Source organism: Strigops habroptila, chromosome W (assembly GCF_004027225.2).
Source record: "Strigops habroptila isolate Jane chromosome W, bStrHab1.2.pri, whole genome shotgun sequence".
Lineage (NCBI taxonomy): Eukaryota > Metazoa > Chordata > Aves > Psittaciformes > Psittacidae > Strigops > Strigops habroptila.
Window position 1 is genome coordinate 16,141,105 of NC_044301.2, and position 24,543 is coordinate 16,165,647.

Below are 24,543 nucleotides of genomic sequence, written 5' to 3' on the forward strand. Positions count from 1 at the left end.
TTTAAAAAGTCTTTGAGCAAAAAATAATTCAACTATACACATGCACATAAATGTGCTTTCCACCTTGAAAAATCAGTTCATTTCTGAATATTTCAAATATGTAGCATTTAACAGAACAGCTTCTTTCTCTGCTCCAGAGATACAACCTGTGAACACAGATTGCTTCTCCATTAACCTAGATTTGTAGACTGTTGCTAGCTGAACAGCAGCAACATGCATTCTCTCTTATCCTCCCTAATTCTCGTCAATAGGCTGTGATCCTCGAAGCACAGAAGGGACTATTTGAAATCATAGAATGGATTGGGTTGGAAAGGACCTTAAGATCATCTAGTTCCAACCCCCCTGCCACAGGCAGGGATGCCTCACTAAACCATGTCACCCAAGACTCCATCCAACCTGGCCTTGAACACTGCCAGGGATGGAGCATTCACAACTTCTTTGGGTAGCCTGTTCCAGTGCCTCACCACCCGGACACTAAAGACCTTATATCTAACCTGAACTTCCCCTGTTGAAGTTTAAACCCATTACCCCTTAGTCCTATCACTACAGTCCCTGATGGAGAGTCTCTCTCAAGCATCCTTGTAGGCCCCCTTCAGGTACTGGAAGGCTGCTATGAGGTCTCCATGCAGCCTTCTCTTCTCCAGGCTGAACAGACACAACTCTCTCAGCCTGTCTTCATCCTTGTGGCCTCTTCTGGACTTGCTCCAACAGCTCCATGTCATTCTTATGTTGAGGACACCAGAACTGCACACAATACTCCAAGTGGGGTCTCACGAGAGCAGAGTAGAGGGGCAGGATCACCTCCTTTGACCTGCTGGTCATGCTTCTTTTGATGCAGCCCAGGATACGGTTGGCTTTCTGGGCTGCAAGTCCACACTGAAGCCGGCTCATGTTCAGTTTCTCATCAACCAACACCCCCAAGTCCTTCTCTGCAGGGCTGCTCTGAATCTCTTCTCTGCCCAACCTGTAGCTGTGCCTGGGATTGCCCTGACCCAGGTGTAGGACCTTGCGCTTGGCTTTGTTGAACTTCATGAGGTTGGCATCGGCCCACCTCACAAGCGTGTCAAGGTCCCTCTGGATGGCATCCCTTCCCTCCAGCGTATCAACCGAACCACACAGCTTGGTGTCATCGGCAAACTTGCTGAGGGCGCACTCAATCCCACTGTCCATGTTGCCGACAAAGATGTTGAACAAGACAGGTCCCAACACCGATCCCTAAGGGACACCACTCGTTACTGGTCTCCACCTGGACATTGAGCCGTTGACCACAACTCTTTGCATGCGGCCATACAGCCAGTTCTTTATCCACTGAGTGGTCCATCTATCAAATTGATGACTCTCCAATTTAGAGACAAGGATGTCGTGTGGGACAGTGTCAAATTCTTTGCACAAGTCCAGGTAGATGACGTCAACTGCTCTGCCCCTGTCCATCAGTTCTGTGGCTCCATCATAGAAGGCCACCAAATTGGTCAGGCAGGATTTCCCCTTAGTGAAGCCATGTTGGCTGTCACCAACCACCTCGTTGTTTTTCATGTGCCTTAGCATGGTTTTCAGGAGAATGTGCTCCAAGATTTTGCCAGGCACAGAGGTGAGACTGACTGGTCTGTAATGCTGTTTGCCATGAAAAATAATCTAGGCATGCACCTGCTGGCTCTGACTGTGGAAAACCAATATCCATGATGGCTCTGCCAGTGGTCTGTCTTGACTTTGGGAAAATAGGTGTTCAGCAGAAGCTCTAATAAAAGTTAGTTAGTGTTTTAAAATGCCACTTAATACTTTGCATAGATACAGACAGTAGTAGATGAAAATAATTAAGTCCCTCAAATTTTCCTAGCAAAACTATTTCAGTTTTTAGAAAGAGAGAACTGATGTTCTCTCTGCCACAGGTGAAGATTTTTTAAATGGTGATTTAGATTAGATAATAGCCAGGTGATTTGTGAAAATGTGAGGAGGTACTATCTAAAGCTTTAAAAACATCTTATCTGTTAATGGCTTCCACAAATGTAATGGCTATTACATATACATACATACCTACCTACCTTTTAAAAATTAAAGTAAAATAAATACCATGATAGCCTAAAACAACTGAGACAAAAAACCTAAACCAAACCCAAACCCCCACCTTTCTAAAGGGGTAGGGGGAAAAAAAAAAAATCCCCACAACCCATCCCTCAATACAGAAGGATGACTATTCAGGCATCTATCTTTTTCCTGAGTTTTGGGGTGTGGGTTTTTTTTGTTTGTTTGTTTTTGTTTTTTTTTAAGCAGTTTGGGCTGTTTTTTGAGCCCAAACCAAGCTTCTGCAAAGCCCATGATCCTCTATTTGTTTTGAACAAGGAATAAGGAAATGTCAGTTCTCCAGGAAGCTTAATACTGAATATTATTACCATCTGTATTTCTGAAGAAAGAATTCCTGGAAAATTCTTCTGCACTGGAATTAGTAGAACATCAAGAAATAATGCTTAGGATCAGGCTGTAATTTCTTGAGAGTAACTTAGAATATGAATGCATTATTTCTATTTCCTGGGGCTTTTTTCCTTCCAGTTGGTGAAAAAAGCCAAGCGTCAAGAAAAAAAACCCCACAACAACAGAAATCCCAGCATACCTAAGGTCCGATTCCAGGTCCATGTGGTTCCGTTCTAGGTAAAATGAATCTGGACCAGCTAGGCAAGGAATGAATTTCTCCAAGTTTTCTTCTGGATACAGCTGAGACAGCTAAATGTAGAGGATAGTACAAATAATAAGTGAAGACTTGTTACTCATATGAGATTCAATGCACAGTAACTCTTAAGTCAAACATTTTATGAAATTCAATCTAATTAAAAAAAAGTCATTTAACAAAACTACATGCAGGAATAAAACATCTTTCCATGTTCAAAGTACTTTTTATATCACCTTTACCTTTGAAATAAATTCAGTCACTTCAATGGAAGATTTGGTTACCAACGTCATTGAAGAATCAGACCACAGGACCTTAGGAAGTAAAAAGTATTCAGTTTAGTAATTAATGGTCAGGGATTTAAGTTTAGTTCCAAAAGATCAATAATAGGTATCAAATGTCACCCCCCAGACTGCAATAAAGGTTGTAACATGTGACAGCAATAAGGAAAATCTTTTTTTTTTTTTTGTGCACAAGTAACTATTACCCAGTCCTCCCTCATTGCTCTGTTCTTGCTGTTATTATACTTAACAGCTATTCTGAATGCTTAAAAAAGCACTTCATAGTTTACACAGCCATTGCATGCTGCAGACGTCCAGTATTAAGCAACAGACTACTAAGTAATGGAAATTTTTTTCTCTCATTACTGTTAAAGAAAACAGCTGGTTTGTAGAATCTGATGTTCAATATGAACAACTCACCACAGCACAACAGTGCCTATTTATAATTAATCAACTCCATATGCCATGCAAAGTTGAAGATGGCAGTAAATCACCCCACTGCAAAGAAAGGCAAAGCCTTAGAAAGGAAACCTGCAGTTCCTGCTCTAGCTATGCTCTTTAGACACCATCTTGTATATGCCCTAGAAGAAGGAAAGGGTTCAGTATCTCTCCTCATATGCATTAAGTCATTACATTCTTAGATACAGAGGCATTTATTGCTTGGTAGATGATTAGCGAGCCAAAGCCAGGATTTCTTGGCACAAAGGACATCAGCATGAGACTGGCCAATGATAAATGCCTTCAGACTTCAAGTATCTGTTCATGGCATTTGGGAAGCATATGGATCTATAGCAGTTCTGTAGGGGAGGAAGCTGGGTTTATGTGTTGAGAATCAGAAGACCATCTTCTCACATGATGCCAGTTTCAATGACAACTGAAAACATACAGAAAGCTTTTCCAGCCATCAGAATGCTGCCAAAATGACTGGTGAGAGAACAGTATTTCAAAATACATTACATAATGGAGGAATTTCCTCTCTGAAGAGCTGTTACACAAAAAAAAAAAAAAAAGGAAAAGATAAAGAGAACTTAAGCAGTTTCTGGTTTTACAAAGCCTGTGGGAGTTTTCACTGTTTGGTGTTTTTTTGGGGTGGTTTTTTTTTTTGGATTTTTTTTTAAACATTCATGATAAATAAATACTTTTTTTAATTAATGAGAAATTTCAGAAAAATCTACAACTTTCTTTCTAGTTTTGTAATAACCCAATATTTGTTATGACTTCCATTTTGCCAACTTGTTATAGAATCATAGAATCATAGAATAGTTAGGGTTGGAAAGGACCTTAAGATCATCTAGTTCCAACCCCCCTGCCATGGGCAGGGACACCACACACTAAACCATGTCACCCAAGGCTCTGTCCAACCTGGCCTTGAACACTGCCAGGGATGGAGCATCCACAACCTCCCTGGGCAACACATTCCAGTGCCTCACCACCCTCACTGTAAAGAACTTCTTCCATAGATCTAATCTAAACTTCCCCTGTTTAAGTTTGAACTTGTTACCCCTTGTCCTACCACTACAGTCCCTAAGGAAGAGTCCCTCCCCAGCATCCTTATAGGCCCCCTTCAGATACTGGAAGGCTGCTATGAGGTCTCCACGCAGCCTTCTCTTCTCCAGGCTGAACAGCCCCAACTCTCTCAGCCTGTCTTCATACGGGAGGTGCTCCAGCCCTCTTATCATCCTCGTGGTCCTCCTCTGGACTTGCTCCAACAGCTCCATGTCATTCTTATGTTGAGGACACCAGAACTGCACACAATACTCCAAGTGGGGTCTCACGAGAGCAGAGTAGAGGGGCAGGATCACCTCCTTCGACCTGCTGGTCACGCTTCTTTTGATGCAGCCCAGGATACGGTTGGCTTTCTGGGCTGCAAGTGCACACTGAAGCCGGCTCATGTTCAGTTTCTCATCAAGCAACACCCCCAAGTCCTTCTCCGCAGGCCTGCTCTGAATCTCTTCTCTGCCCAACCTGTAGCTGTGCCTGGGATTGCCCTGACCCAGGTGTAGGACCTTACACTTGGCTTGGTTAAACTTCATAAGGTTGGCATCGGCCCACCTCACAAGCGTGTCAAGGTCCCTCTGGATGGCATCCCTTCCCTCCAGCGTATCAACCGAACCACACAGCTCGGTGTCATCGGCAAACTTGCTGAGGGCGCACTCAATCCCACTGTCCATGTCGCCGACAAAGATGTTGAACAGGAACGGTCCCAACAACAATCCCTGAGGGACACCACTCGTTACAGGTTTCCAACTGGACATCGAGCCATTTACCACAACTCTTTGCATGCGGCCAGCCAGCCAGTTTTTTATCCACCGAGTGGTCCATCTATCGAATTGATGTCTCTCCAATTTAGAGACAAGGATGTCGTGCGGGAGTAATTTTCAATACTTATAAAACAAAAATATGAACCATAAATACAGGGAAGTGATGCTGAAAACACTAAACTACACTACTGACCTTCTATTCCCAAGCTGCTAAACAAAACATTTAATAGTTGGGTTTCTAACCAAGCAAACAGCAATTTATTAGCTCAACTAAACTACATACTATTCTTTCAGCTATAAGCTGTTAAGTGAAATGCTGGTAAAAGTGATTTCTGGTATTTATAGAAAAATTTATAATAGGAAAAGATGTTTCACAGGATTCTAATATGCAACTGGAATCCCCACAACTGCATACTTCATAAAGATTTTTTAAAATCCCTTGAAAAACTCCTTTCTAATATTGATATTTGGAACAATCATGGGATTTGGAAAATTCAGAACATTATCCATGAACCAAGTCACACAGAGGCTAACACTGTCAACACCACAAGCAGATGCTGAACTAATGCTCTATCTTGGGTGGTAGTTTTTAATAACTTTTTCTTTTTGGTAAAAGTTGTAGAGAATTGAAATTCTGCTGTTTTCTTTCGGGTTCTCCTTTTCTCACCAACCGTTTGGCTCTGTTGCCTCATTAAGCAAACCAAAGACATTTTCTGGGCTCTTGCATTTTGAATTTTGGAATACATCATTCCAACTAGATGGGAGACAAGCAGTTTGTCATTCTTGCTCACCAGCACCCAGAATTCAGTCTCCACTATTAACACAAGGCTTCACAGAATGAAGTCATCCCTCCACAGAAACTGTGAGCAATGACCAGACCTCCAAAAGCTGTGTGAAAAGGGGGGGGGGGGAAGCCACTTCTAGCAGCTTGTGGCTAACCACTCTGATTCCAAAGAAACTATTATCATTTCCAGTTTGAATTAGTCTGACTTCAATTTCCAGACCACAGTTCCTGTTATGCCTTTTTCTGCTAGATTAATGCCCCCTTTACAGTATAACATTTTCTTCCCTTTGAAAACACTTTTATATGATACTGAAAATCATCTTTCAGTCAAGTTCTTTAAGTCTCTTGCTACATGGCATTTTCCTCAAGCTTTGAATAATTTCCAGAGCTATTTTCTGTACTCCTCAACACCCCTTTTATAACCAGTAATGCCTGAAGGATACACCAGTCTCACATTCCCCTCAGTGCTGAATGCAAAGCTAAATGACCATCCTACCTCTTTTTCTGTATGTGCAGCAGTGCCCGAAGAGTCTTAAATTCTCATTTGCCCAGATTAAGACTTAAATTCTTTCTAGCTTCTGCATTCAACACATAGATAACTGTTCTATAAGTGTGGCATGATATTTTCCCCTAAATATATACTTGGCCATAACTTGCTGCATTAGAGTGAATATATCTATTTTGCCTGTATCCCACTTACCAGACAATCTCTGCATCATCCACATATGTTCATAACCAGCAATTTATGACTACTTCCAAATCACTGATTAAAAAATAAGACTACCATCTATCTCAAAGGAGCTCCACTAGACCAATTTCTGGGATCTAGCAATGAGATTTGAGAATTTAACACCTCCTTAAGAATTATTATCCTCCCTTCTTTCATAGTAAAAAACCAAACTTACCTCAAAGGAATATTCGACATTTCTTTCATTCTTCTTGTGTGCCAGTCCCTTTAGTTCTACTTTTTCAACACTCACTATGAAAAAACAAAGAGATCAGAAGAACGAGGCAGATATTCTTAAATGCATGCAAAAGTGATGACTCTCTGATAGTGCCAGGACTTGTTTGAGAGCATGTGATGCTTGCGGAAGTGCTTCAGGTGCACAGCTCAGGATTGCATCACTCAGCAGATAGGAAGGTTGATAACACCGTTGCGTGATGCGTTCAACTCTAGCCTTAGCAAGGCTTCGTCTCAACAAGTACTGAAACAATACACTAAATGTAAAGTTCCTCATGGCCTTATCATACCACTCATCTATATAATAGAGGGCTACACAAACGTGCATGGACTTATCTTAATAACATCAAGAAACAAACACCATCCCTCCAAGTGTCCATTCTTAAGTCCACCCCTCGATCATGAGCCCATCTATATGTTGCATCTCTGCCTTGATGGCCTGAGGTGTCATGGGCCCAGCCATGACACAAGTGTCCTGGGTTCAGCTGTAGCAGTTATTTTTCTCCTTCTTAGTAGCTGATGCAGTGCTGTGTTTTCGACTTCAGTCTGAGAACAATGCTGATAACACATTGATGTTTTTAGTTGTTGCTAAGCTGAACCCAGGACGAGTTGCTTTTTGTGCTTCTCGTTTGCTTTTCCCATTGCTTACAGGGGCAACTGATATTAGCATGGATTGGTCCTTTGATTTAGCTGCAGTGTCTCTCACTGGGGTTGGAGTGGCCGCAGTGTCTGTTGTTGGAGTTGGAGGAGCTTCTGTGCTTGTTGCTGGGGTTGGGGTAGCTTCTGTGCTTGTTGCTTGGGATGGAGCAGCCACATTGTTGCTTTGCCATCAGATCCAGAGACATCTTTTTCCTGCTCCTTACAGAGCAGGGCTCTGCAGGCGTAGGCCAAGCCCCAGCACATTGCAGTGATTTGTCCCTCTCTGGCATTGCCAGGATGACAGCACACCTCGTCTAAGCGTTCTGCTAATTTTTCCGGATTTTGCACTTGTTCAGGGGTGAAGTTCCAAAGCACTAGAGGGGCCACCTGGCCTTGAAGCTTGCCCATATGATCTCACACACCCTGCCCCTCATGACTGTCCAGCCTCGGGGAAAATCTCTTAGTGGTATTCTTAGATAGTGTTTAAACTTAGACAAGACCTGAGCCCGACCCTGCTTAGCTTTCGAGATCAGACAAAATAGGGCGTTCTCAGGGTGGTATGGCCATGGGTAAAACACATGCAGTATATTCAGCAACAAGCTGATTCCCAGCAAAAGGAGCAGGCTGGTTTCAAGGGCATCAAAAAGATATTCAAAATCTTTAACATTCACGAAATGTACTATAAATAGCCTGGTGGGGGAGCGGAAGGTGCGGGACGATATCTCCTGCATAGGTTGACCCTCTAAGGGGCGGGGGGGAAGAGGTCTAATTGTTAACAATTCCTATTACATGCCTCCCAAAGTATAGAGGTGATGGCCATGCTAAGAATGCATACCAGATCAGTTAGATCAGTGTCATGACCAATGATTCTCTTGTATTACAAGCTATTATCAAAGTACAGCGAAATGAGAACCTTAGCCCAGGCCCCAAAGCCCATAAACACTAAACCAGCAAATACTGGCTGCAAGTAAGGTGTGATATGATGAAACTCTGAGACAAAGTGCAACAACTCTGAGAGCAAATAAATCAACATTGTGATGAGTGACTATTAATCCGAAACAATGAATGCTTATCACAGATACGATTAGACACACTCTGGTCAGATCTGTCATTATCTCAACCCTTTGTGCCCCACAAAGGACTGTCGCGGTTTAAGCCCAGCCGGTAACTCAGAACCACTCAGCTGCCTGCTCACTCCCCCCCTTCTTCCTCTCCCCGCTCCCAGAGGGATGGGGAGGAGAATCGAAAGAATGTAACTCCCACGGGTTGAGATAAGAACAGTCCAGTAACTAAAGTATAATACAAAAGTACTACTACTACAACCAGTAATAACAGTGATAAAGGAAATAACAAGGGGAGAAAATATAAAACTAAAAAGGGAAGGAAGAAAAAAACCCCACAAACCAGCAATAAACACAAGTGATGCACAATACAATTGCTCACCACCCACCGACCGATACCCAGCCCAACCCGAGCAGTGATCTGGGCCTTCCGGGTAACTCCTCCCAGTTTATATACTGGGCATGATGTGCTGTGGTATGGAATACCCCTTTGGCTAGTTTGGGTCAGGTGTCCTGTCTCTGCTTCCTCCTGGCTTCTTGTGCCCCTTATTCCTGGCAGAGCATGAGACTGAAAAGTCCTTTATCAGAGTAAGCATTACTTAGTAACAACTAAAAACATTGGTGTGTTATCAGTGTTGTTCTCAGACTAAAGTCAAAAACACAGCACTGTACCAGCTACTAAGAAGGAGAAAAAGAACTGTTACAGCCGAACCTAGGACAAAAGTAAAAACAACCAAAAAAACCCCCCAAAACCCCCCCTAGAAACAAGTTTTTTTAACTATATTTACTATCAAAAGCATGGGAAATTGCTCAAAGACCTGACTGTACCCAGTATCACTATAAATGATTCCTTGACCAGAAAAAAAACTTTATATGGAATTAAGGACACATGATGCTATTGTTTGCTATTGTTTTTCAGGATGCTGAATTAAAAAAAAAAAAAAAAAAATTACTGTTTCTAATTCAGGAGATAGCCAAAGATAGTATATCTGCACTACTTTATATTTGAGCTTTAGTTCTGGAACTAATCAATGGGAACTCATCCACAAGCAGTCCAGCTACGCTCTCCGCATTAGGCTTTGTTGTTGTGCATGGGGCAGGAACCACCCAGAACAGCTTGGCAGGGCATCAGTCACAACACAAGATCTCAGAGACATACCTTACCGTCTGCTCTCCCAGCACTTCCCTGTAAAATGATCCAAGAAAAGTGCTTGCATGCGTCAGTGTACATGCCTCCCTCGCTACTAGGCTTTCTAAGCTGCATTGGCAGAGGGGCACAGAAGACTTTTCATCATGGAGATTTATCCATAATTATCTAGGAATTAAGGCAGGCAAGTGAAAGTGTTGGATGAGATCACACATGACATATGAAAGGGGTAGAGAAATACAAAGGAGGCTGTGGCACCCTTTGGGTTACAAGTGCCTTGTAGCATCATTTGGCAAAGGAGAGAGTACTGCAACATATTCACACATATACATATTCCACACCCTGTGCACACATTTGTAGTTACTAGGAGTCAAATTTTTCAATAGCTGAGCATTTGTCATTTGCTGAAGTCTACAGCACAAAACATCTTCATTCACTCATGCATTTTCTGTAATCAAATTTCCCAAGTGGGTTTGTTTGTTGTTTTGTTTTGTTTTGTTTTTTGTTTGGGTTTTTTTTGTGGGTTGGTTTTTTTTTTTAATTTTACTTTATTTGCTGCTTTATTTTAAACACAAAAGAGAAGCCTTCTTCATGTAGTTTTCAATTGTACATAGAATTGTATTAAGTATGGAAGCTTGCATTTGAAATACTACAGCAGAGAGGCAGAAACCATACCTATTAGAGGAACTACATCTTTTCTCCTTTTCCAATGATGCTTCTTCCCCACTCCCTGGTCCAAAATGTCCAGGTGAAAGAGATTGAGTGGGTTTGAAGACATTTTATTCAGTTCTGTTTTCTTCTTCTAGCCTGGGTTTTTTACCCATTTGGCTGGTATTAGTGCATTTGTCATCAATCAGTTGAGTGTTTCCATGAAGACACAGACAACTCCTTCCCTTTCCTCACGACCAGGCATTCAACCCTCTGGCTTTCTTGATGCCAGCCCTTGACCAGCCTCTCCCTCTGAAAGAGCAGGATCTTGGACCTCCTCCTCTCAAAATATCAGCAGCTACATAAAGTGAAAGACCGAGTCAAACATTTTAGGATTAGCCATTCCTGGCAGGTCAGGGTAAAACATGCAGTGGATATTGGCAAGAGCAGAAGAGACATCAATTGTGGAAGCCACCTTAATACCCCATTGTAGGGTGGGTTTTTTGTAACTCTTTTTTTCAACTTCTAGATCAAGCCACTGTTAACCAGTAAAAGGAACTCCTGATAACCAGTAAAAGGATCGGAAAGATCAATGTCTCAATCTACACTGAGATTTTTTTTTTATTCCTCCTGAAAAAAGTAAAAATAAAATTGAGATAATCACATAAGTGCTGATTGAAGGCTACCCTTTTTTCATAACATCTAAGATTTAAGCTCTAACATCAGTACTCTAAAATTAAATCAAATACCCATTCCATCTTTCACTAGTTTTAATGTGCATATCAGTATAATTTGTACCAGTATGTTTTATCTTTGATTTCATGAATAGCTTTACAACAGCACCTTTCTTTAAGCCATTTTCTTTACCAAAAGAAAACATACATGGGAGTCTAGAGCTTCTGTACAACGCTAGATGAAAACCACAGAAAAGACTGCAAGCCAGGAACACATCACAAGAACTGAGCAATTGGGTTAAAGTAAATGACACTGAAACTACCAGGAAGAATTTACCACACCATCTGAAAGAGTAATTATAATCCATATTTAGCTCATAATTTTCCTTTTTATTAAATTGCTGCTTGTAGGTTCAGTTTTTATGGCATGGAAATACGGTTATCTAGCATTCAGGTAGTAAAATTTGAGTGTCGAGATTGGCTTGAACTTGTACAGCTCTTGAGACATGGTACCAGACAAAAAAGTAAAAATAAATCATAGCATTTATGTAAAGCAGGAAAAAAACTAAAATCCTTTAGTGTGTGTTATACAGGAGGCCAAGTACATAATCATAATTGATACTTCTGGATTTAAAGACTTACTAATTTTCATTCATGAAGCTGTGCCTTCATCAAAACAGGCATTCAAACACAGATACAGTAATTGAATTTTTGCTGAAAAGGTCTACTTAACAAAAGGGACCTAATAAAATACTTTCCATATCCTTAATTCCACCAAAGTGGTAACCAAAAATGCAACATCAAGATTTCACATGCCACCTCCTCTAGTTTTGCTAAAAGAAATGCTTCAAAAACGGCATTACTGAATTACTGTTGTCCATGAGACATCAGAAGGTAATCCCACAAGTGCCCAAAACGGGAATCAAAACCTCACAAAGTCTCCCCACTCAACCCTCAAACCCACGAGTATGTATACTGCCATACATACAGGCAAAGGAAGGAGAAGAAAACAGAACAGTTTATTTGCTAGTTTCAAAGCATATTTTTGCCTAAAAGAAAATGAAATGAAAGTTGTTTGTGGTTGCTTTTGTTTAACAAAAACATAAACTGATCAATTAAAGTGAACCTGAGAAACTAATTTTAAGTATGAAGTTAAAGAAAAGTTTTTATTATTTATTTGCTTGTTTTCAGAAAGCTTCCTGCTTTCACCTTTCTGACCTTTTAGAAGCTTTTTATCTGGGTTATGATGAAGAATGAAAAAACAAACCCCAAAAAAACTAAGATCTATGCTTCTGTCATGGTTTCAGCCCAGCTGATAACTCAGAACGACGCAGCCGCTTGCTCACTCCCCCGCTTCATCCTACCTCCGCTCCCAGAGGGATGGGGAGGAGAATTGGAAGAATGTAACTCCCACGGGTTGAGATAAGAGCAGTCCCGCAACTAAGGTATAATACAAAACCACTACTGCTACCACCAATGATAATAATGATTAGTGAAATAACAAGGGGAGAGGATACAATTGCTCACCACCCGCCGACTGATAGCCAGCCCGACCCGAGCAGTGATCTCGGCCTTCCGGGTAGCTCCCCCCTGTTTATATACTGGGCATGACGTGCTGTGGTATGGAATACCCCTTTGGCCAGTTTGGGTCAGGTGTCCTGTCTATGCTTCCTCCCGGCTTCCCCTCCTCCCTGGCAAAGCATGAGACTGAGAAAGTCCTTGGTCGGAGTAAACATTACTTAGCAACAACTAAAACCATCGGTGTTATCAGCGTTGTTCCCAGGCTGAAAGTCAAAAACACAGCACTGCACCAGCTACTAAGAAAGAGAAAAATGACTGCTACAGGTGAACACAGGACAATATCCACCCCTTATTCCATACCATTCATGTCCTGCTCAGATTCCACATTCTTCAATATACCATCGCTTTTGTCTCATATATATATATATACACACACAAAGAGATATCATTCCGTAGTCCATGGACCAATCCCTATAAAGTTGCTGAATTCATTCTGTCCATGATGTCGGGCTCCATCTGTAATAACAGTCTTTCAGGGCAGGAGAGACGGTGTGTAGTGCCAGATTGTTGCCTGCTGACGACAACCGCAGAACTCATCTGGTCACTGCTGAACTTGTCTGGTTTCATCAAAGTTCATTCATTGTTGGGGTGATGATTGGAGGGAAGTCAGGGTCAGCCGATGGTGACCTGAGGACAGTTCTGCTGCTGCTGCCGGCTTTCCCGTGACTATTCTCTGCTGATGATGATGACAGCACATACCTTCTTTTCAAAGCCCAGAGCGGCGGAGATGGGCATCTAGCTGATGGGCTATAGAAGTGTTATAGAGCAGGCAACAGCATACAATTGAGTTCATTGAATGTTTTGTCCCAAAATGAAATCCCCTTGTGGTACACATCGGACTTCTCAACCTTCCCGCATTACCCACCAAATATATCCAGGTCCCTGAGCAAAAGCAACCCCACGAGTGGGTTTGCCTTTACCTGAAGCAGGAATAACCCAGACTGTCTTCCCCAACAAATTCTTTATGTGCACCACAGGAACTTTATCCCCCTCTACAGGACGTAAAAGTTCTGATTGGGCTGGGCCAGCCCTGTTGGCAGATCCCCTACTGTTGACCAATCAGGTGGCTTTTGGTAAATGTGTATCCCAGTGTTTGAAAGTCCCACCACCCATTGCTCTCAGGGTAGTTTTTAACAGCCCATTGTACCGTTCGATTTTCCCAGAGGCTGGTGCATAGTAGGGGAGGTGATATACCCACTCAATGCCATGCTCTTTGGCCCAAGTGTCTATAAGGTCGTTCTGGAAATGAGTCCCATTGTCTGACTCAATTCTCTCTGGGGTGCTGTGTCGCCACAAGACTTGTTTCTCAAGGCCCAGCACAGTGTTCCGGGCAGTGGCGTGGTGCACAGCGTATGTTTCCAGCCATCCGCTGGTTGCTTCCACCATGGTAAGCACATGGCGCTTGCCTTGGCGGGTTGGTGGGAGTGTGATAAAGTCAATCTGCCAGGCCAAAATCTTTGCCCTCTGGCCAGTCCATGATGACTTCTAGAATTCCTGGACGAATGGGATTTCCTACTTGAGCTCGTTGTGTAATTAGTGCGGCCCACTTAGTCCATGTAGCATCAGTTGCATGATGTGTAGAGGAGACCCTGCCTTTGAACATCCAGCCCAGCACAGGCAACCAGGGTGCCAGGAGGAGCTGCGCTTCAGTGCCAATCACTTCTGAGGCAGCTCGAACCCCTTCAGAGGCTGCCAGTATCTCTTTTTCAGTGGGACTATAGCTGGCAACGGATCCTCTGTATCCCTAACTCCAAAAGCTGAGGGGGCAACCTCGAGTCTCCCCTGGAGCTTTCTGCCAGAGGCTCCAGGTAGGACCATTCTCCCCAGCTGCGGTATAGAGCACGTTTTTCACATCTGGCCCGGCCCGGACTGGTCCAAGGGCTACTGCATGAACTGTTTCTCGTTTAATTTGTTCAAAGGCTTGTTGTTGCTCAGGGCCCCATTTGAAATCCTTCTTGTTCCGGGTCACGTGATAGAGAGGGCTTACAATCAGACTGTAATTTGGGAGGTGCATTCTCCAGAACCCCACAACACCTAAGAAAGCTTGTGTTTCTTGCTTGTTAGTTGGTGGAGACATTGCTGTTATCTTGTTGATCACATCTGTGGGGATCTGGCGGCGTCCATCTTGCCATTTTATTCCCCAAAATTGAATCTCCTGTGCAGGTCCCTTGACCTTACTCTGTTTTATGGCAAAACCGGCCTTCAGCAGGATTTGGATTATCTTCCTCCCTTTCTCAAAAACTTCTTCCGATGTATCACCCCACACAATGATGTCATCAATGTATTGCAGGTGTTCTGGAGCTTGCCCCTGTTCCAGTGCAGTCTGGATCAATCCATGGCAGATGGTAGGGCTGTGTTTCCACCCCTGGGGCAGTCGGTTCCAAGTGTACTGGACGCCCCTCCAAGTGAAAGCAAACTGTGGCCTGCACTGTGCTGCCAAAGGGATTGAGAAACATGCATTGGCAATATCACTTGTGGCATCCCACTTGGCTGCCTTTGACTCCAGTTCATATTGAAGTTCTAGCATGTCCGGTACGGCAGCACTCAATGGTGGTGTGACTTCGTTCAGGCCATGATAGTCTACTGTTAGTCTCCACTCTCCATTAGACTTTTGCACTGGCCATATGGGGCTATTAAAGGGTGAGCGGGTCCTGCTGATCACTCCTTGGCTCTCCAGTCTGCGGATCAGCTTATGGATGGGAATCAGGGAGTCTCGGTTGGTGCGATATTGCCGCCGGTGCACTGTTGTGGTCGCAATTGGCACTTGTTGTTCTTCGACCTTCAGCAACCCCACAACAGAAGGATCCTCTGAGAGACCGGGCAAGGTGGACAGCTGCTTCATTTCCTCTGTCTCCAAGGCAGAGATACCAAAAGCCCATCTATACCCTTTTGGGTCTTTGAAGTACCCTCTCCTGAGATAGTCTATGCCAAGGATGCATGGAGCCCCTGGACCAGTCACAATGGGGTGCTTTTGCCACTTCCTCCCAGTCAGGCTGATTTCAGCCTCCAGTACAGTTAACTCTTGGGATCCTCCTGTCACTCCAGAAATAGAAATGGGTTCCACCCCTTGATACCTTGATGGCATCAGGGTACACTGTGTACCGATATCTACTAGAGCCTTATGCTTCTGTGGGACTGATGTGCCAGGCCATCTGATCCACACAGTCCAGTAAACCCGATTATCCCTCTCCTCCACCCGGCTGGAGGCAGGGCCCCTCTAATAGTGATCACAAGATTCTCCACGAACTCCTTGTAGAAAGGGATTAGAATTCCTTATCACAGGAGCTGGAGTAAAATCAGCTCTTTCATTCCATTTGGGAAGCTGCTCACCAAAGACCAGAGCAGCAACTTTCTTCGGAGGATCATCCTTGACCACTCTTCTCCTCTTCAGTTCACGCACCCGTTGTTCCAGAACTGAGGTAGGTTTTCCATCCCACTTTCTCATGTCTTCTCTATGATCCCACAGGTAAAACCACAGGGTGCCCCATGGAGTATACCTCCTCTATCTTGTCACTCGGGCAGTAGGGCGCCCTCTGTTAATAGCTGAGACATGGGTTGGTACACATGGGGAGCTGGATAGATCGGATAAATTGTCTCTCAATTGTTTGAACTCCTTGGACAGTTTTTCCACAGGTGAAATCATAGAATCATAGAATAGTTTGAACTCTCGTAGTTGACCAGTCAGTTCATCCACTGTTTATTAGTGTTGCCTCACTCCAGGTCATTAATGCCATGAGTGGGCATATGATGATGGTGCACTCCGTATAAGTTTCCGCCACATGGGTCGTGTACATTCGACTTCATCTGGATCTACAGGTGCATTCCCGGCATCTGGCCTATGAGAGATCATCTCTAGAATGGCTGATTCCCTCAGGGACTGGATGCCTCTCTCTATCGTGGTCCACTTGCCTGGGCGACTCATAACATTGTCCTTGTAGGGAACCCTTTCCTTCACAGCTGCCAAGAGCCACCTCCAAAGGCTGAGGGCTTGTTTCTCTTTTGTAATTGCTTTGTCAATGCCCCCTTCCCTAGCAAGTGATCCCAGCTGCTTGGCTTCCCTACCTTCTAGTTCGTGACCATAAGCCCCCTTGTCCCAGCATCAGAGCAACCAGGTGACAATGTGCTCCCCTGGAAGACGGGTGAAATCTTTTCCCATATTCCACAGCTCGGTCGAGGTCCAGGGTCGAGAAGTCACCTCTTCCTCTGATTCATGTATTAATAACTCTTGTTCAGATGCTGTCCCCTGTAGTAAGTGCATTGGGTCTTCATCTTTCTTCAGCTGCAAAGTTTGCTCTTTGTGCCTCTAGTTTGCTTTTCCCCTTGCTTACAGGGGCAACCGATACTGGCACTAATTGGTCATTTGGTTTAGCTGCAGTATCTATCACTGTGGTTGGAGTGGCTGCAGGGTCTGTTGTCGGGGTTGGTGTAGCTGCTATGCTTGGGGGTTGAGTAGCTGCATTGTCTATTGCTTTGCCATCAAATTCAGAGACATCTTTTTGCCTTTGAAGGTGCTGGATAGTGTTGGGCAGGGCTCTGTAGGCATAGGCCAAGCCCCAGCACGTTGCCATGATTTGTCCCTCTCTGGTATAACCAGGACGACAGCACACCTCGTTTCAGTGTTTTACTAGTTTTTCCGGATGTTGCACTTGTTCAGGGGTGAAGTTCCAAAGCACTGGAGGGGCCCACTGGCCTAGATACTTGCCCATACTATCCCACACACCCTGCCACTCATGACTGTCCAGCCTCAGGGAAAATCTCTTGGTGGTCCTCCTATATCGTCGTCTAACCCTAGACAAGACCTGAACCTGTCCCTGCTTAAATTTCGAGATCAGACGAAATAGGGCATTCTCAGGGTGTGATGGCCATGGGTAAAACACACTCCATATGTGTGCCAACATGCTGATCCCCAGCACAATCAGGAGGCAGGTCTCAAGGGTATTCAAAGGCCATACAAAGCCTTTAGAATTCTCAAATGCTGCTCTAAATAGCCCGGTGGGGGAATGGGGGGTGTAAGGGAATGCCTCCTTCGTAGGTTGACCCTCTGAGGAGGAAAAAAAACATGTGTAATCGATAAAAATTCCCATTACATTCCTCCCAAAGTATAGAGGTGATGACCATGCTGAGAACACATGCCATGCCAGTTTCATGGCCAATGTGTCTATTGTATTACAAGTAATTACCATGAAGTACAGCAAAACAAGAACCTTAGCTCAGGCCCCAAAGCCGATAAACGTTAAAACAGCAAATACTGGCTGCAATTAAGGTAAGACATGCTGAAACTATGAGTGCAAGCACAACAACTCTGAGAGCAAATAAATCAACATTGTGATTAGTGACTATTAATCCAAAACAATGAATGCTTATCACAAATACGACTTCGGTCAGATCTGTCGTTATCTCAACCCTTCGTGCCCCACATGGGGCACCACAAAGAACTGTCGCGGTTTAAGCCCAGCCAGTAACTCAGAACCACACAGCCGCTCGCTCACTCCCCCCCTTCCTCCTTCCCCCACTCCCAGACAGATGGGGAGGAGAATCGGAAGAATGTAACTCCCACGGGTTGAGATAAGAGCAGTCCCGCAACTAAGGTATAATACAAAACCACTACTGCTACCACCAATGATAATAATGATTAGTGAAATAACAAGGGGAGAGGATACAATTGCTCACCACCTGCTGACCGATACCCAGCCTGACCCGAGCAGCAATCTGGGCCTTCTGGGTAACTCCCCCCGGTTTATATACTGGGCATGACGTGCTGTGGTATGGAATAGCCCTTTGGTCAGTTTGGGTCAGGTGTCCTGTCTCTGCTTCCTCCCAGCTTCTTGTGCCCCTCATCCCTGGCAGAGCATGAGACTGAAAAGTCCTTGATCAGAGTAAACATTACTGAGCAACAACTAAAAACACTGGTGTGTTATCAGCGTTGTTCTCAGACTAAAGTTGAAAACACAGCACTGCACCAGCTACTAAGAAGGAGAAAAATAACTGCTACAGCTGAGCCCAGGACACCAGCAAATACATTTAACCTCTTCTGCCACAAAGACACAAGACTGTTTTCTTACCAACTAATTTTATTTTATTTCACTAGCCTCTTACTTCTCAAAACTGACATTACTTATTAACTTCAGTACTGGAAACCTGAAGAAAACTTGCAGATCAAATACTAGGTTTTCAAAGCACATACAGAAATGGTTGGCCAAAGTCTGTAAGATGAGCAGATAAGTGAGAACTGTGATATACCTAACTCTGGTATTGATCAGCAACTTTTAGGTTGCTGAGATTTTGATGCTAATGATACATCCCAGGACCTCAAATCAGGTCAGTCTCATGTTTATTTACTAAAATCCCTTGTGATAAATCAGAGAACTGCAGTATTAGCTTGTAATAGTTTTGTCACTCAAGCCAAGAAAGAGATGACACTGTTGATCTGTCCCCAAGACTCCTTTAGAGGAAGATTTCACTGGAAGCATGTCCCCAAAGCCTCACTTCAAACTTTGATCTAACAGGTTCTGAATCACTAAATATTAAGAGGATGACACTGAAAACATTCAGGTTGAACTCTGCTCAATTCAACAACCAGCAAAAGCATACCTTGGATTGTTTCATGACACATTAACTCACAAACTTTTCCTTTTAAGAGATACCAATCTGCATCAAAATATTGATGGGCCAGAGTCCAAATAATGGAATGACAAGAGATGCTCTCTGCTATGAAATTGTTTATACTTACAGAAACTGTGCTTTTGGGGAGGGAAAGAACATGAGAAGACAGGAAACAATACATTGTTAGAATGTAAGTGCATCAAACAGTTAAAAAGCATCAGGTAAATTTAACTTAAGTGACAAGTGCATATCACTCAGTTATAAGTTTGTCTATCTATAGCTATACTAGAGGGAAAAAAGCTTCCACTCAAGAGCATCAAGAACCATCTTTAGAATATTTCCTTAAAATGACCTTTCATTATTATATTAGTGAAATGACATATTCTCAGAACTCTCCAGACACAGCAGGGTAATTTATTAAGATATTAACCTGTTTTTATATAATACAATGATTATGGATTGAGAAAACATGTGAAGAGGCATAATTGGGACACTTAAGTGATCCCAAAACCCTGGTATGAAAACACAGTAAGATCTTTGCTTATTCTTCCCACATCGGGTATCTTCAAAATACTCCATGAAGCCTGATCCATCCAGGAAATTATGGACTGTGTTCCAGGGACGAGACTACTTTATGTACAATAGCTTTGAAACTTAGTGGTGACCACAGCAATAAAAAAAAATAAAAAAATAAAAAAAAAATAATTGAAACACTCTTAAAGAAATCACACATTCACCTGAGACTCCAAATGGAGCAGCATTTTCTGATTACCAAATTCTTTAAACCAAGTATCCTGCAGGAACTAATTCTGCTAACACAAATTCAGGAGATGGGACTAATTACCATCACAGCTTTCATTTAAAAAAAAAAACAAAGGAGGGAAAATTTAGCAGAGGACAAAAAGGGGCCTCTGCTTCTTGCCCATTCCTGTAACTGAAGCTGATCAAGCAGCGTCTGTCATAGTGCATGACCCAAGAACTACTGGCTAGCAGTTATTGAGCACATTATATCACTTGCTGCTCCCTACATTTCCACTTTTTGGCCTTTACTTCTCTTAAGATTGAGAGCTTGTGGTTCCTTAAGAGTCAATGCTAAGTTGATAATTTTTTTCTTCCTAAGACAGATAGTTTTATGGAGAAAAAGGGAGAAAACAGAACTCAAGGTATGCTGGACTTGTTAGGACCCAGTTCAGCCTCATAATGGGGTCCACTATCCTGTTTTCTGCTGGTATCTCTTGAAACTAAAAGTAGAAGAGCAGACAGCAGCTTTTCCACAATGTCTGCTTAAAAAGGAAGCTACAGCTAGGAAAAAACTCGTAACCAGTTTTACTAGTTAGCAAGAAAGTCTTCTGGCTGGTTGTTGCTTCTACAAACACATTCAGGAAGACACTGAAAATTAAAGCTTCATGGACATAATGAAAAAAATTTTTAGCAGCAACATTATCAGAAGAAATGCTCTTAGAACTGTCATTTTTAATTGTCAGAAATAAGGGTTCTTCCAATTTAGAGAATATTTAACATCACAAACACCACATTTGTAACATGACTTTAAGTGACAAATTAATACTCCTTTAATTTAAAAGGCAGACTTAAGACTATGAACTGCAGTATTCCACAGGAAATAATTACACAGCTTTAAAAAAAAAAAAAAAAAAATCAAGGACATCAGCTTGCTTTTGGCAGCATATAGGAAGCAGCAATACACTGGAATTGTATCATTCATCCCCAATCAAACTAGTAGTTTTCATGTTCCTGCTATTTCCTCAGTTTGGCTTATTTAACTTGCCAACTAAGCGACCTTCTTATGTTTCTCGAGAAAAAAAGATATTTAAATAAAAAGTCTGTATCTTAGCTTTTAAGATTTAACTGAATTCATACATTGTTTTGAGCCTACTGAACAATACTGTCAGCACTTTAGCCAACCACAAAAGCCAATCAACCTAAAGGATGGTTTTGCAACTTCACTGGATTCAAAAAGCTTAAATAAACCAAAAAGCTGTCTGCACTGAAGGCTGGAGAAGACAGGAAAATGTAAACCCCAGAAGAATCAGTCAGCTGCTTTCAAAATCAAGCTACAGCTTCAAACACTAATTTGAAGGTTTTTCTTACCAACTACTTCAGGCCAAGAGCACTAATGTTCGCATTACTGCTGCCGAGCTGCCTGCATTGCCACTGAAGAGAACTGCCTTATAAGTTGCCTTTTTTCGTTTCTAAGGCCAGAAAAAGCTTTTGCAGAATAAGTTATCCAGAAAGGGCTGCTGTGTTGGACATATTTGTGTAACAGCTCTACTGCCTTACTAAATCTGAGCACCAATACATGTCACTAAACAGGTGCTGCGCTTTGAAACATACTTACAAGGATATGCTATTGAAATATATATAATAATGCTCTAGGCAAAAGGAGAGCTATGATACAGAGCCAAGAGTCTGCAAGAGTTTGACATTAGCTAGGGACAACTGAACAACAGGTAAAACATATTCCTTAATTCAAGTAGCTCTAATCAAGCAAAGATGTATCTCCTTGTATTATCAGGCAGAACATACGCAGAAAGGAACGCTTAACTATGTTTTTTAATACCATGGAAACACTTTGGCATTTTCAAGCATGATTTTAGGTAAATACTTGCAACGCTGAAAGCTTAAAGGTATCCCACAACAAATTCAGACTAGTTGCAGTGTTTGAAAGTAAGCATGTGCTCAAATTTTGTTGCTTGGTGGCTGGGGGACTGCTGCATTTTTAAATGACTTTAGAATTTAATTCCCCAAGCTAGCTAATTCTACATGTAAGAGTAGCTAATTAACTATTTTCATACAACTGAGCAAAGCATGTGTAAGTTATGAATACAGCTGTGTACTTAATTTGCTTGGAGATCCAGCCCAGTGTCTGACTCATCTTCCTTCTCCCATTTAACTAGAGTAGACTTCTCTTTTGAAAAGTACTCCTGCAAAAGTGACCATAAGCCCAAACACTCAGTTTGAAGGCAGCTTCAGTAACCACTGACATACATTCTTGTACAGGCAATTAAAATAAGCAGGCTACCCATATCTAATTACACAGCCCATGGTAGTAAAAATATCTCTGCAATCAAGAGAGATGTTCAAGTTAGTATATAAATACTTTTACTTACTAAGTAACAGGTTGTTGTATATTTAGTCTAGTTTTATCTGATCAAGTAATTATTTTATTTGCTGTTCTTGGATTCCTTTTAAAGAAAATATTGTCTTTCTTATTTTTTAAGAGGTTAGCTTATCCTAGAGAAGTTTTATACTTCCCTAGAAAGAATTTTCTCTGGCACATAATTCACAAACCCCCGCAAACCCAAGGCAAGCCAGATGATTAGTTCTAATCCAAATGCTATATTCACTGTCAAAACTAAAACTGCGAAGTCAGTTTTCCATGGAAAACACTCTTGGTAGTGTAGGCCCTTTCCTAATGACAGATTTTGTGCTAAAGTGTACTAAACCCCAGAAATCCCAGGCTTCACTAAATCCCAAACATCATCAGAGGAAACAAACCCAATTCAGCTGAAGCCTTTGAAGTTTCTATGTCTACATAGAAGAGACATTTACCCTGAGCTTAAAAAGAGAATACAAACCTCGCCAATGCACCCTGAAAGAAAACCAGATAGGGAAAATATGACACATTCAGGTAGTCTCCACAGCTGGGAATCCAAGCCAGCATTTGCTTTGAAGTTTTGAGCAGTGTCCTTCATACAGCCAGACAAATTGAGTCTCACACCAACACACCCGACCCACCAGGGAAGTAATGCAAGATGCCACCTTTGGGTACAGTTTGAACTACCAACGAACCACCTTTTCTGGAAGGATGAGGAAAATGGGAACTGAGTTAAGGTTGCCTACTACCCATTAGTTTTCCTTCATCACACCAGATTTTATTCATTTAAGTCTTCTAGGTCCCACTTTGATAATTATAATCCGCTGTTACTCTTTATTAACAAGACCCAGTCCCCACTGCATAAAAACAATTAGTCGTAATCACAGTTGCATCACATGAGGATTTGCCCAGCAACACTTTAAGCTTAAAAGTTACCAAGTCAGGACCTGAATATTACATGTATACATATTAATTATATATTTTATTTATACATATGTTCATATATTTTTTTCTACAGCACAAATACCACTTGTGGGCTGTAGCATGTAACCATATATCGGTATAGCTGGACCCCTGTCAGCGAGATTACAGCACAGCAGTTGCTCAGCCAGCATGCCCTGGCTTGAAGGGCAACCTGGTGATAAAACATCAGAGCTCTGAGGTCAGATGCTGCCTGCTCCAACCTTGGCTGAAGGATTTCTTCAGCTACCTAAAGGAGTTAAGAGAGTTTCTAACTCCAAAGCAAAAATACAGCAGCAATGTGCATTTCAAACTCAAAGGCACATGAATACATGCAGCTAGTCTTATTTAAAAGGCAGCTACTCCAGACCAATACAGTTTAATGCTCATGTAAATAAGCACATGCTGTTTTCTGCATGTTTGAGAACAGTACTGGCATCTTGAAACTCATGACTAAGGCTGCAATAACCAGCAAGGACAAAATAATTTTATACCAGCTTCTTTTTTTTTTCTTAAAGAATTATAACATGAAAACCTTGTTAACAATGAAAAAATATTCTGTTAGCATACTATGTAAAAACACCAGGCTAAGGGACTAATCTAGAATAGGCAAAACCTTGAGTACATACAGTCTTGCCAAGAGCCACAAATGCATTCAAGCACTTAGTTCAGTGAGAAACGAATATCCCTCTGCACAGCCACTTCTGTGAGGTTCTCCTTTTGTTGGCAATTATGTCCTTGTACCTTTTCAGGTCTCTGGTCTCAGGCTTTAATATTCTTGTTCCCTTTTCTACTTTTGTATAAATCATTATTCCTTCATTCTGGATCCCAGGCAAGATTTGACCAGTAATTCAAAGAGACAGAAAAAAGTTCTAATTCAGCATTTAAGCTTATTTTGAGATACTGTCAACTATTAGACAACTGTTTCTAACACATCTATGAAGCAAATGTAAGAGGGAAAAGACGATGAAAATAGATTTTATTAGTATTTGCCAAGGCAGTGAGAGTGCCCAGAAACTGAAAGGGGGAAAAAAAACAAACAAAAAAAACCCATAACAAAACCTCATCCACTAAAAATCTCAGAGTTTTAAAGCTTTGACTCTCCACACTTGGCACTAGGTTCTTCAGCATGCAGTACAGAATGAAGCAAAACACACTTCTAGCAAAAC

The 24,543-nt window shown here is 42.2% G+C and overlaps 1 protein-coding gene across 2 annotated transcripts in view; it reads right to left on the minus strand.

Annotated features, from left to right (window-relative positions):
• Positions 1-24,543, minus strand: part of LOC115619037 (zinc finger CCHC domain-containing protein 14-like) — a 72,295-nt gene that overhangs the window by 8,562 nt on the left and 39,190 nt on the right. For both annotated transcript variants that reach the window (XM_030511053.1, XM_030511052.1), the window contains exons 3-5: positions 6,891-6,964; positions 2,902-2,973; positions 2,606-2,715 (exon numbers count right to left, since the gene is read on the minus strand). In XM_030511053.1, the coding sequence (XP_030366913.1) occupies positions 2,606-2,715; positions 2,902-2,973; positions 6,891-6,964 (256 nt within the window). The remainder of the gene's footprint in view (positions 1-2,605; positions 2,716-2,901; positions 2,974-6,890; positions 6,965-24,543) is intronic.